At 45.4% G+C, this 12,512-nt stretch overlaps 1 protein-coding gene across 5 annotated transcripts in view; it reads right to left on the reverse strand.

Annotated features, from left to right (window-relative positions):
* Window positions 1-1,450: 1,450 nt before the first annotated feature.
* Window positions 1,451-12,512, reverse strand: part of LOC139263792 (uncharacterized protein C7orf57-like) — a 194,314-nt gene continuing 183,252 nt past the window's right edge. For 2 of the 5 annotated variants that reach the window (XM_070879845.1, XM_070879844.1), the window contains exons 9-10: window positions 2,893-2,946; window positions 2,725-2,779 (exon numbers count right to left, since the gene is read on the reverse strand). In XM_070879845.1, the coding sequence (XP_070735946.1) occupies window positions 2,898-2,946 (49 nt within the window). In that variant the 3' untranslated portion in view covers window positions 2,725-2,779; window positions 2,893-2,897. Of the gene's footprint in view, window positions 2,780-2,892; window positions 2,947-12,512 lie in introns of all 5 variants that reach the window. The other 3 variants (XM_070879848.1, XM_070879846.1, XM_070879847.1) reach the window with 2 other exon arrangements.

Genomic DNA, 12,512 nt, shown 5'->3' on the forward strand with positions numbered 1-12,512 from the left:
TCAGTCGGGACCCAGTGTACCATTGGCATAGGTATGCCTAACCTCAGCAAGAATACCCGACCAATACTGGAAGAATTGGGGCTCACCTGGGGATTCAGGCCAGAATTGGAGCCTGGACCCCTGAAAATCAAGCAGGTGGAATTTATTTTTGACACTTTAATGTAGCCTCCTTGACCGGCCATCTTATGGCAGGGTTCTCAGCAGAGGTTGATGTAGATGCGCCTGAAATTGTCAAAGGCCTGCTCTTGGAGACCATTTTCCACTGACCCTGAAAACTTTGGTGGGATTAGCTACTGAGTCCACAGGTGGACATGATCTGTAACTGTTGAAATTGTGCCCCTCACGATTTTCTATGCTAAAGTGTAGTACAATTGTACACATCCAATTCCACATCTTGTGACAGACACATTTCATGCTCTATGATGGACACAGATTGCATAATGAATAGCAGAATATATGTGAGCTATTTTCAATGAAATTAATGTCCTTTATTCACTATAATTATGTATACAGTAATATGTGGGATTGGATGGTTACTAAGAATATTGTGGTACGTGCAGGCTTTCTTGCTGGCATGATTGCAATACTGACTATTGACATACAAGAGCAATGCACTGTATGAAACTGTTTGATTTTGCTTAGAAAAACAACACTAAGTCAACCACACTGACCATTTTCCACTTCCAATTACACCATTAAAACAACATTTAGAATGAAAATTATGTCACAAATTTCCGTGTAAAAATGTATCAACCTCAGTAGGTTTACATTATAGATTAAAAAAACAGGATAAAATGTGTTATTTATAATGGACCAAATTTACTGGTTAACAAAAAAATCCTCGAATCACAAGCAAGCTTTCCATAGAAATTAGTTCTTTATCTAGTCGGTGAAAATGTTATCTCACCGCATGCAGCGGGTTGGGGTCCGATCACTGGGGAGGTTAACAGGTTTGCTTGGTGGGCTGGAGGGAAACACTACTGCTCTTCCTGGCCTACAAGCAGTGCTGGAAAAGCACTTACTTATTCCAAACTGCAGTCGCCTCCTTCCCGAGACGTAGAAACCCAGCTGGTCAGGGTTAAAGCTGAAACAGAGAAAAAATCTGAGGCATGCAGCCTCATTAAAATATTTAAATGAGCACCCCATATCCTAGGGGCAGGTTGGTCGCCCATCCCGCCTCCGTTAAAACTGGAAGTGGGCTGGTTCGTGGGTTGTGTTCGGGTTTGAGAATTTTTCCATTTTACTTCTCACCACATCTGAACCCACCTGTTTCTAGGGGTTAAAATTCCCCCAATATTACAGAAAGAGTAAAATAGGTCACTACATGTCCTTGAAGAGTGTTTAAATGCAGGTATTGCAATTCACAAGTAGATTTTATATTAAGGTAAAACCCAACAGTCAGATAGGGAACAACATTTTATCTCATTAGTAAATAAAATGGGGTAAAAGATGATAGTAACAAGGCAACAGCCCTTTATTTTGTAACAGTTTTAAATACAGAATGGTAAATATTTTTATAATGTCAGGAGTCTAGTATAAGTGACATATTACAGAGTGTTTTATGTTTCTCTATTAATAATATTCAGCCTAATAAGCACACCACATGGATATGATATTTATATAGGTCTCAACATATAACATCTATATCAGTGAAAATCAACTAGGTAACACATGGCAGCAAAATTATGAGCATGTTAGATTGAGTGTGATTCACTTTCTATAAATATAGCTCAGAAAGAAATTTATGAAATAAATTATTTTAAAAAGGGCGTATATGGGGAAAATGATTGTGGAAGCTTCCTTGGTATTTTAATGTTTAGTTGTGCAGGTATATTGCAGCTGTATTATCTGAGTCACTTGCTATGCAGTCATTTTACATCAATATGGTAAGTGAGTAATGCAGAGATTGTTAAGGACAGCCCAGTGTAGATGTTTTTGTTCAGTTGCTGGCAGTTAGTTTTAATATGGTATGGTGTGTGTAGCATGAGGTATTATGTAATATTTTCTCATTAACTGGAGGAAAAGTGTGTGATGAAGATGGTTGGTTTCTATGTTTTCATTATTTTCTTTTCCCCTTTAAACTAAATCTGTGCGTTACCATGGTCTCTAAAACAGTAATTGTTGCAGTGTAAAATATGATCCAGTGGTTTACAAAGGTCAAAATAGTTCAGCGAAAAAGGAGCATTAGAGTTTTATAAATACCAGACCTGTGTAGATTATTGAGCGATTACTGTATACACACCAATGCTTTAAATTTGTCTTTTAATATAAAAGGAATATTACCTACAAAACTTTCATTGATTTTAAAGGACAGGGATTTCTGGTCTTTAACATGACTTTTCATTAAAATACAATGGAATACTAATATTTCTAATCAGCTGAATTGTGTAGGATACTCTAATCCTTGTAATAATGGTTCTTCCATACTGTGTAAATAGTCGATGATATTTGTACTCAAATCAATCTTTTACATATTACAGCTCAGTGGTGCTTAATTGCATATATAGCCAAATTAACAAAGGTCTAATCAATAAGAATTAAGTTGTCTCTTTTAGTGGTAAAGCAACTGAAATTAAGTTGTTGTAATGCAAGGGATAAATATTAATCATTATATAATTACATTTCATTCTTAGAGCTGAGAACTAGTCACTGTTTTCTTGCAGATGTCCACTTTTAATTAGGATGATTTTTTTAGTCCTGCGATGATTAATATCTTCATATTGTGTGAGCATTCACATCTTGACTGCAGGAGTCAATTCAAGCTGGCATGTCTCTGATCCTGAGATTATAAATGGAAAAGAGAGGGTATTACATTATTCTATGCAGCACATAGCATGGTAATATCGCAGTTAGAATCAGTGATTGGTTAAAACAAAGTTGCATCATTGTTACCCTTTTTATTTACACTTTTGGAAAACCCCATTTGTCATTTTTTCCTGGACTGTCCTGCATAAAATAACAACAACAATAAGCCAGGTTTGTTTCAACCGATAGGAAAATAATAGTTTTGGCAATGACCACAGCTCTGTAATGTTAACACATTTTTTTCATTGAAAAGTGTCTATTGACTAAACATTTTCCGTTAATTTTTGAAACAGAAACTGCCTACAGCATTGAAGAAAAACTGGTAGTCAATGAAAACCAATAGTTTATTTTACAAATCTTCAAATAAAATATATGCTCCTTTAACATATTAAAAGAACATTTTAGAATAATAGATTTCAAAAATGTTATAATGTTATATTGGGTTGATTTTCCTGTCCAATGCACCTGAGGAATGCTCAGTTTCCAGATGTAAAGGAGAGTAAAAGGGGACGGGGACTTGTGACGCCAAGTCTTCGCCCCATATGTTGCCTTGAGATGGAGTATGCAATCAACAGACATGGTAATGAGGTTGAAGGGGCATGACTAACCACCTGTCGTTAGAACAGGGCCAATTTTGAGGGCACTGAGAAAAAGTGGGCTTTATGCACTGCAACCTTTATAGTTGGAGATCAGAGAGTGACAGACAGCTAAGATCAGAGGACCAAAAAAAGATACGTCCCATTTTCTTTCAGGGGCAGTAGAACAGAAATTAGTGTTGGAAATTGTTATATATGCAAACTTGTATTTACCTTGTACAGCCACCAGATGGCTCATTCCCTGGAGTCCCAAGGGATCCCATAATCTCTTGGGAGCACAGGTACTTAAGGAGGCCTCACATGCTGGAGAGGCACTCTGGAGACCTGCAATAAAAGACTAAGGTCTCACTTTACTTTGAGCTCACAGTATCCAGTCAGACTCTTTATTCGTACATAACAACTGGCGAGATACAGATAATGAACCCAACGATGCAGAGAGTAGTGGGCATCCTGGAGAAATTCTCGGAGGGAGATGATTGAGAAACCTTCGTGGAGCGACTCGACCAATACTTCGTGGCGAACGAGCTGGAAGGAGAAGCGAACGATGCCAAACGAAGGGCCTCACCGTCTGCGGGGCACCAACGTATGGCTTCATGAAAAATCTGCTTGCTCCAGCGAAACCCACAGAGAGATCATACGATGATTTGTCCGAGAGCATTTGAACCCAAAGGAAAGCCTTCTGATGGTGAGGTACCGGTTCTACACCTACAAAAGGTCTGAAGGCCAGGAAGTGGCGAGTTATGTCATCGAGCTAAGACGCCTTGCAGGACATTGCAAATTTGAAGGACATTTGGAGCACATGCTCAGAGACTTTTTCGTACTTGGCATTGGCCATGAAATGATACTTCGCAAACTTTTGACTGTAGAGACCCCAACCTTGAGAAAGGCCATAGCGATAGCCCAGGCGTTCATTGCCACCAGTGACAATACTAAGCAAATCTCTCAGCACACGAGTGCTGCCACAAGTACTGTGAACAAAGTGATGTTGTTTTCAAATTGCAAAGTACAGGGCAGGCCCCACATGCCTGCAGCTGCACGTTCATAGATGTCTCAGAATCCACCATCAATGGTAATGAATGCAAGACCATTAACACCTTGTTGGCGCTGCGGGGGTGATCATCGTTTCCATTCATGCCGCTTCAAAGGGTACGTTTGCAAGGGCTGTGGAACAATGGGACGCTTCCAACGTATGTGCAGGCGAGCTGCTAATCCTGTTAATCCTGCAAAGCACCATGTTGCAGAGGAGGACAGATCCACGGCGGATCACGACGAACCAAAGCCTCAGACCGAGGAGGCAGAGGTATATGGGGTGCATACATTTACCACTAAGTGTCCCCTGATAATGCTGAAGGTTGAACTAAATAGACTCCCGGTGTCAATGGAGTTGGACACGGGCGCGAGCCAGTCCATTATGAGCAAAAAAACTTTCAAACAATTGTGGTGCAGCAAGGCCTCAAGGCTTGACTCCAATTCACACAATACTGAGAACTTACACAAAGGAACTGATTCCCGTAATCGGCAGTGCTACTGTAAACATCTCCTACGATGGAGCGGTGCACAAGCTACCACTCTGGGTGGTACCGGGCGATTGTCCCACGCTGCTTGGCAGGAGCTGACTGGGAAAGATACGCTGGAACTGGGACGATGTCCGAGCGCTCTCGACTGCTGACGACACTTCGTGTGCCCAAGTCTTAAACAAATTCCTTTTGCTGTTCGAACCAGGCATTGGGAAGTTCCAAGGAGCAAACGTGCAGATCCACCTAATTCCAGGGGTGCGACTCATCCATCACAAGGCGAGAGCGAGAGCATGAAGAGAAAAAGGATAGAGATCGAGCTAGACCGGCTGCAACGAGAGGGCATCATTTCACCAATCGAATTCAACGAATGGTCCAGTCTGATCGTTTCTGTCCTCAAGGGAGATGGCATCGTCAGAATCTGTGGTGATTACAAAGTAACTATCAATTGTTTCTTCCTGCAGGACCAATACTCATTACCAAAGGCCGACGACCTTTTTGCTACGCTGGCGGGAGGAAAGACGTTCATGAAGCTGGACGTGACCTCGGCGTACATGACGCAGGAGCTGGAGGAATCATCGAAGGCTCTCACCTGCATCAACACGCACAAAGGTCTCTTCATTTATAACAGATATCTGTTTGGAATTCGATCAGCAGCAGCGATATTCCAGAGAAACATGGAAACCTTACTGAAGTCGATCCCGCGCACAGTGGTCTTCCAGGTCAACATCTTGGTTACAGATCGGGACGCAAGTGAACATCTGCAGAACCTGGAGGAGGTTCTTAGTCGACTCAACCATGTGGGGCACAGGTTGAAATGCTCGAAGTGCGTTTTCCTGGCGCCTGAAGTGGAGTTCCTGGGGAGAAACATTGTGGCAGGCGGTATCAGTCCCACCGATTCGAAGACCGAGGCAATCGAGAACGCACCGAGGCCACATAACGTTCCAGAGCTGCGGTCGTTTCGAGGACTCGTGAACTATTTTGGTAACTTCTTACTGGGTCTCAGCACACGGTTAGAACCACTGCACACCTTACTGCGTAAAGGAGAGGAATGGGTATGGGGCAAAAGTCAAGAAAATGCCTTTGTAAAAGCGAGAAAATTGTTATGCTCAAACAAATTGCTTGTGTCATATGATCCATGTAAGACATTTGGTACTAGCATGTGATGCGTTATCATATGGTGTCGGGTGTGTATTGCAACAAGCTGCTGATTTTGGGAAATTGCAACTGGTTGTTTATGCATCCAGGAGTCTGTCTAAGGCTGAGAGAGCCTGCAGCATGATTGAAAAAGAAGCATTAGCATGTGTCTATGGGGTAAAGAAAATGCATCAATACCTGTTTGGGCTAAAATTTGAATTGGAAACTGACCATAAGCCACTGATAGCTCCATTTTCCGAGAGTAAGGGGATAAATACCAATGCATCGGCCCGCATCCAGAGATGGGCACTCACATTGTCTGCATACAACTACGCCATCCGCCACAAACCAGGCACAGAAAACTGTGCCGATGCTCTCAGTGGGCTGCCATTGCCCACCACGGGTGGAAATGGCACAGCCCGCAGATTTAGTCATGGTTATGGAAGCATTCAAGAGTGAGCAATCACCCGTCACAGCCCGACAGATTAGAACCTGGATGAGCCAGGACCCTTTACTGTCCCTAGTTAAAAACTGTCTGCTTCACGGGAGCTGGTCCAGTATCCCAGTGGAAATGCAGGATGAGATAAAGTCGTTCCAGCGGTGCAAAGATGAAATGTCTATACAGGCAGACTGCCTTCTGTGGGGAAATCGGGTAGTGGTTCCCAAGAAGAGTAGACACCTTCATCAGTGACCTCCACAGTACCCACCCAGGCATCGTAATGATGAAAGCGATAGCCAGTTCCCACATGTGGTGGCCCAGTATCGATGTGGACTTAGAGTCCTGCATGCACAGATGCAACACATGCTCGCAGTTAAATAATGCACCCACGGAGGTGCCTCTAAGTTTATGGTCTTGGCCCTCCAAACCGTGGTCTAGGGTCCATGTCAGCTATGCAGGCCCGTTCATGGGTAAAATGTTCTTTGTGGTTGTAGATGCATACTCCAAATGGATTGAATATGAGATAATGTCGGCAAGCATGTTTGCTGCCACCACTGAAAGCCTGCGGGCCATATTTGCCACGCACGGCCTGCCCGATGTCTTGGTGAGCGACAATGGGCCATGTTTTACCAGTGCCGAGTTCAAAGAATTCATGACCCGCAACGGGATCAAACATGTCACATCTGCCCCATTCAAACCAGTATCCAATGGTCAGGCAGAGAGAGCAGTGCAAAGTATCAAGCAGGGCTTGAAGAGGGTAACTGAAGGCTCACTGCAGACTCGCCTATGCCGAGTCTTGCTTAGTTACCGCACGAGACCCCACTCGCTCACTGGGATTCCACCTGCTGAACTGCTCATGAAAAGGGCACTTAAGACAAGGCTCTCGTTAGTTCACCCTGATCCACATGAACAGGTAGAGAGCAGGCGGCTTCAACAAAGTACATATCATGATAGCGCAAATGTATCACGTGAAATTGAAATCAATGATCCCGTATTTGTATTGAATTATGGACAAGGTCCCAAGTGGCTTCAGGCACTGATGTGGCCAAAGAGGGGAGCAGGGTGTTTCGGGTCAAACTTTCAAATGGACTAATTCACCGGAAACACTTGGACCAAATCAAACTCAGATTCATGGACTATTCTGAGCAACCCACCTTGGACCTTACCTTCTTTGACCCCCCAACATACACACCAGTGATAACCAACACCGCGGTTGGCCAAGAAGCAGAACCCATCATCCGCAGCAGCCCAGCAGGACTCACCACAGCGAGGGTCCAACAGACGGTTCACCAATACCACCATTTGCACCGAGACGATCAACCAGGGAAAGAAGCGCCTCAGATTGTCTCACCTTGTAAATAGTTACACTGTTGACTTTGGGGCGGGGGGGGGGGTGGTGGCGAGTGTTGTTGTATATGCAAACTTGTATTTACCTTGTACAGCCACCAAAGGGCTCATCCCCTGGAGTCCCTAAGGGATCCCATAATCTCTTGGGAGCACAGGTACTTAAAGAGGCGTCACAGGCTGGAGAGGCACACTGGAGACCTGCAATAAAAGACTAAGCTCGCAGTATCCAGTCAGACTCTTCATTCATGACAGAAACATTCTAGCTGCTGCGTTTAGACAGTAACCAGAAGAACATAAGAAATAGGAGCAGGAGTAGACCATTTGGCCCCTCGGGCCTGCTCCACCATTCAGTGTGATCATGGCTAATCTGATCCTGGCCTCAGCTCCACTTCCCCACCCGCTCTCCATAACCCTTGACTCCCTTATCTTTCAAGGCTCTGAAGCTGGCAGCCATTACTAAGCACAAGGCCATACCACGGAGCAGACCTATGTCTGCAGTTTATTAAGCCTAAGCTAATGACCTGAACCCAAAAATACAGGCAGATTTAGGTCAGATCATGAGAAATGCACTTCAGATTCAATCCATCTGACTGGTGTCCAGGTGTGGGGGAGGCAGGAAAATCGTCCCTTACATGTACACAGTTAACTTAATAATATTTAAGTGATCAGCAGCAGAAGAAATTAGCATATCAGTCATACTGATCTTTAGATTATCTGCTCAATCCCACCAATTGACTACCAGGTAAATAAATGGAGGTCTTTTTGGTGTTCTCTAGCTCCTCACTTGTGCAATCAACAGAATGGCTATAGAGCCAACCTGTCCAGTTAACTGTGCCCAACCATATTATTTGATTCAGTGTCCCTGAGGAGCTGCCATGATACTTCTCATTGACTGCTTTGATTTCAGTGTGCTGCGTCAATTCTAAATTGAGGGCTACAGAAAAGGCTGTCCTCGTCTTATGATTTCCGCAAGCTTGCTGTACCCGCGGAAGTGACCTCCACTCCTGATCCCACTGCAGTATTCGGAGACGGGGGGAAGGTAACCTCATTAGCATGCAAGTGGCAAGTGCTGGACCACTATAGGTCCATCATGGACATCCAACAGAGAAAGGAGAGGGGGGCGGGAAAAGTGATACAGGCCAGCCACCAGTGCAAGGCCAAGGAAATTACTGGTGTAGCAATTTATTCCTCCAGCTCTGCCCTCTCAGATCGCAGAGGTCATATTTGGAACAGACAGAAGCTCTGATCCAACCGGTTTCTGCGCAAATTAGCATCCCAGGCCAGCATCTTAAGTTCGATAATCCAATTAAGTTTACATAATTTCAGACCATTGTTTTCTCAATGCCTAACTGTTTTCTTTATGCATTGCGGTAAATTAGCTTCTGTTTAAAGAAAGCACTTTTTCTACACTGTTCCAATGTTGCCTTGTGTGCATTTACCCTTCCCTGTTTCATGTATGTATTTTCCCGGTTTTGTTCTCTGTAACCCAGCATCAAAAACAGCACAGGATGGTGGCCTGGACCATGCTACAGCCGACATCGTTGAGCTGACCCGAGAGTCGGCAGGCAAAAAAAGATGGCAGCCCGGGGCACTGGCACCTTCCCTTTTAAGGAGCACCCCGGAGCAGATGTTGGCTAGCTTCACGACCCACGAAGCTGGTGTTGACATCCACTCATGCCAGCCTCGCGGCAATTTTCCCCGCAGGGCTTTAAGGGGTCAGCGTGGGACAGTGAGGGGTTGCCATCGCCAGTTGCGCAGTGGCACGGCACTGCTTTTGCAGTGCCTCCGCAAACTCCCGGGGAATTTCCCGGGAAGCAGTAGCGCCTCCCCTCCCCCTGGGTGCTATAAAAAGTGGCAATTTCACTTCCAACAGTACTGCACTGGAATGTCAGTCTAGATTGTTGTGCTCAAGACTCTGGAGTGGGACTATGAACCCACAACCTTCTGATTCAGAGGTGTGGGTGCTACCAACTGAGCCACGGATGACACTGTATATAAGTTAGTCTTGCCCAAAGTTGGGAAATTTGATGAGGGACTAGATTAACATAATTATGCAATGTAAATTGTGTTCTTGTATGTTATGTATGGAGAAAGAGTCAGACTGAACATTGTGAGCTCAAAGTAAAGTGTGACCTTAGTCTTTTATAGCAAGTCTCCAGAGTGCCTTTCCAACCTGTGAGGCTGTGCTCCCAAGGGATTGTGGGATCCTTTCGGGCTCCAGGGGATGAGCCCTCTGGTGGTTGTACAGAGTAAATACAAGTTTACAGATATAACAACACTCTCCCCCAAAATCAATAGTGTAACTATTTACAATGTGAGTCGATCTGGTGCCCTTCTTGCCCTGGTTGATCATATCGGTGTGAAAGCTGGTATTGTTGGATCATTTGTTGGGCCCTCGCTGGGCTGCTGTGCAGCTGGCTTTGCTGGGCTGCCTGCTGTGTTGAGTCCTGCTGGGCTGCTGTGGATGATGGGTTCTGATTCGGGGTCAACCGTGGTGCCGGTTGCCACTGGTATGTATGTTGGGGGATCAAAGAAGGTAGGGTCCAAGGTGGGTTGCTCAGGATAGTCTGTGAATCTGAGTTTGATTTGGTCCAAGTGTTTCCGGTGAATGAGTCCATTTGAAAGTTTGACCCGAAACACCCTGTTCCCCTCTTTGGCCACGACAGTGCCGGGATGCCACTTGGGACCTTGTCCATAATTCAATACAAATACAGGATCATTGATTTCAATCTCACGTGACACAATTGCGCTATCATGGTAATGCACTTTGTTGAAGCCACCTGCTCTCTACCTGTTCATGTAGATCAGGGTGAACTAACGAGAGCCTTGTCTTAAGTGCTCTTTTCATGAGCAGTTCAGCAGGTGGGATCCCAGTGAGTGAGTGGGGTCTCGTGCGGTAGCTAAGCAGGACTCGGGATAGGCGGGTCTGCAATGAGCCTTCAGTTACCCTCTTCAAGCCTTGCTTGATGGTTTGCACTGCTCTCTCTGCCTGACCATTGGACGCTGGTTTAAACTGGCAAGATGTGACATGGTTGATCCCGTTACAGGATCATGTATTCTTTGAACTCAGCACTGGTAAAACATGGCCCATTGTCGCTCACCAGGATATCGGGTAGGCCGTGTGTGGCAAACATGGCCCGCAGGCTTTCAGTCATGGCAGCGGATGTGCTAGCTGACATTATCTCACATTCTATCCACTTGGAGTACGCGTCTACAAACACAAGGAACATTTAACCCAAGAACGGGCCTGCATAGTCAACGTGTACCCTAGACCACGGTTTGGAGGGCCAAGACCAATCAACTTAGTGACGCCTCCCTGGGTACATTGCTTAACTGCAAGCATGTATTACATCTGTGAACGCAGGACTCTAAGTCCGCATCGATACCGGGCCACCACACGTGGGATCTGGCTATCGCTTTCATCATTACGATGCCTGGGTGGGTACTGTAGAGGTCATTGATGAAGATGTCTCTGCCCTTCTTGGGAACCACTACATGATTGCCCCACAGAAGGCAGTCTACCTGTATAGACATTTCATCTTTGCGCCGCTGGAACGGCTTTATCTCTTCTTGCATTTCCACTGGGACATTGGACCAGCTCCCGTGAAGCACACAGCTTTTAACCAGGGATAATAAGGGGTCCTGACTTGTCCAGGTTTTGATCTGCCGGCAGTGATGGGTGATTGCTCACTCTCAAATGCTTCCATAACCATGGCTAGATCTGCGGGCTGTAATAAATAAAAAGACCTTTGTGCGTGTTAATGCATGTGAGGCCCTTCGATGATTCCTCCAGTTCCTGCATCATGTAGGCTGAAGTCAAACCCATCTTCGTGAACGTCTTTCCTCCTGCCAAAGAAGTCATCGGCCTTTGGTCGTGGGTCTTGGTCCTGCAGGGAGAAATGATTAATAGTTACTTTGTAATCGCCACAGATTCTGACGGTGCCGCCTCTCTTGAGGACAGGCATGATCAGGCTGGCCCACTCGTTGAACTTGATCGGTGAAATGGTGCCCTCTCCTTGGAGCCAGTCTAGTTCGAACTCTACCCTTTCTCTCATCATGTACGGAACTGCTCTCACCTTGTGATGGATGGGTCGTGCCCCCAGTATTAGGTGGATCTGCACTTTTGCTCCTTGGAATTTCCCGATGCCTGGTTCGAACAGCGAAGTAAATTTATTTAAGACCTGGGCACATGACGTGTCGTCAGCAGGCAATAGCGCTCGGATGTCGTCCCAGTTCCAGCGTATCTTTCCCAGCCAGCTCCTGCCGAGCAGCGTGGGACCATCGCCCGGTACCACCCAGAGTGGTAGCTTGTGCACCGCTCCATCGTAGGAGATTTTTACAGTAGCACTGCCGATTCTGGGAATCAGTTCTTTCGTGTAAGTTCTTAGTTTCCTACGAATTGGAGTTAAGACTGGCCTTGAGGCCTTGTTGCACCACAATATTTCGAAAGTCTTTTTGCCCATGATGGATTGGCTCGTGCCCATGTCCAGTTCCACTGACACCAGGAGTCCATTTAGTTCAACATTCAGCATTATCAGGGGATAATTTGTGGTGAATGTGTGCACCCCATGTACCTCTGTCTTCTCGGTCTGAGGCTCTGGTTCGTCGTGATCCTCCGTGGATCTGTACTCCTCTGCAATGTGGTGGTTTGCAGGTTTAACAGGATTAGCAGCT

This window comes from Pristiophorus japonicus, chromosome 5 (genome assembly GCF_044704955.1).
Source record: "Pristiophorus japonicus isolate sPriJap1 chromosome 5, sPriJap1.hap1, whole genome shotgun sequence".
NCBI lineage: Eukaryota > Metazoa > Chordata > Chondrichthyes > Pristiophoridae > Pristiophorus > Pristiophorus japonicus.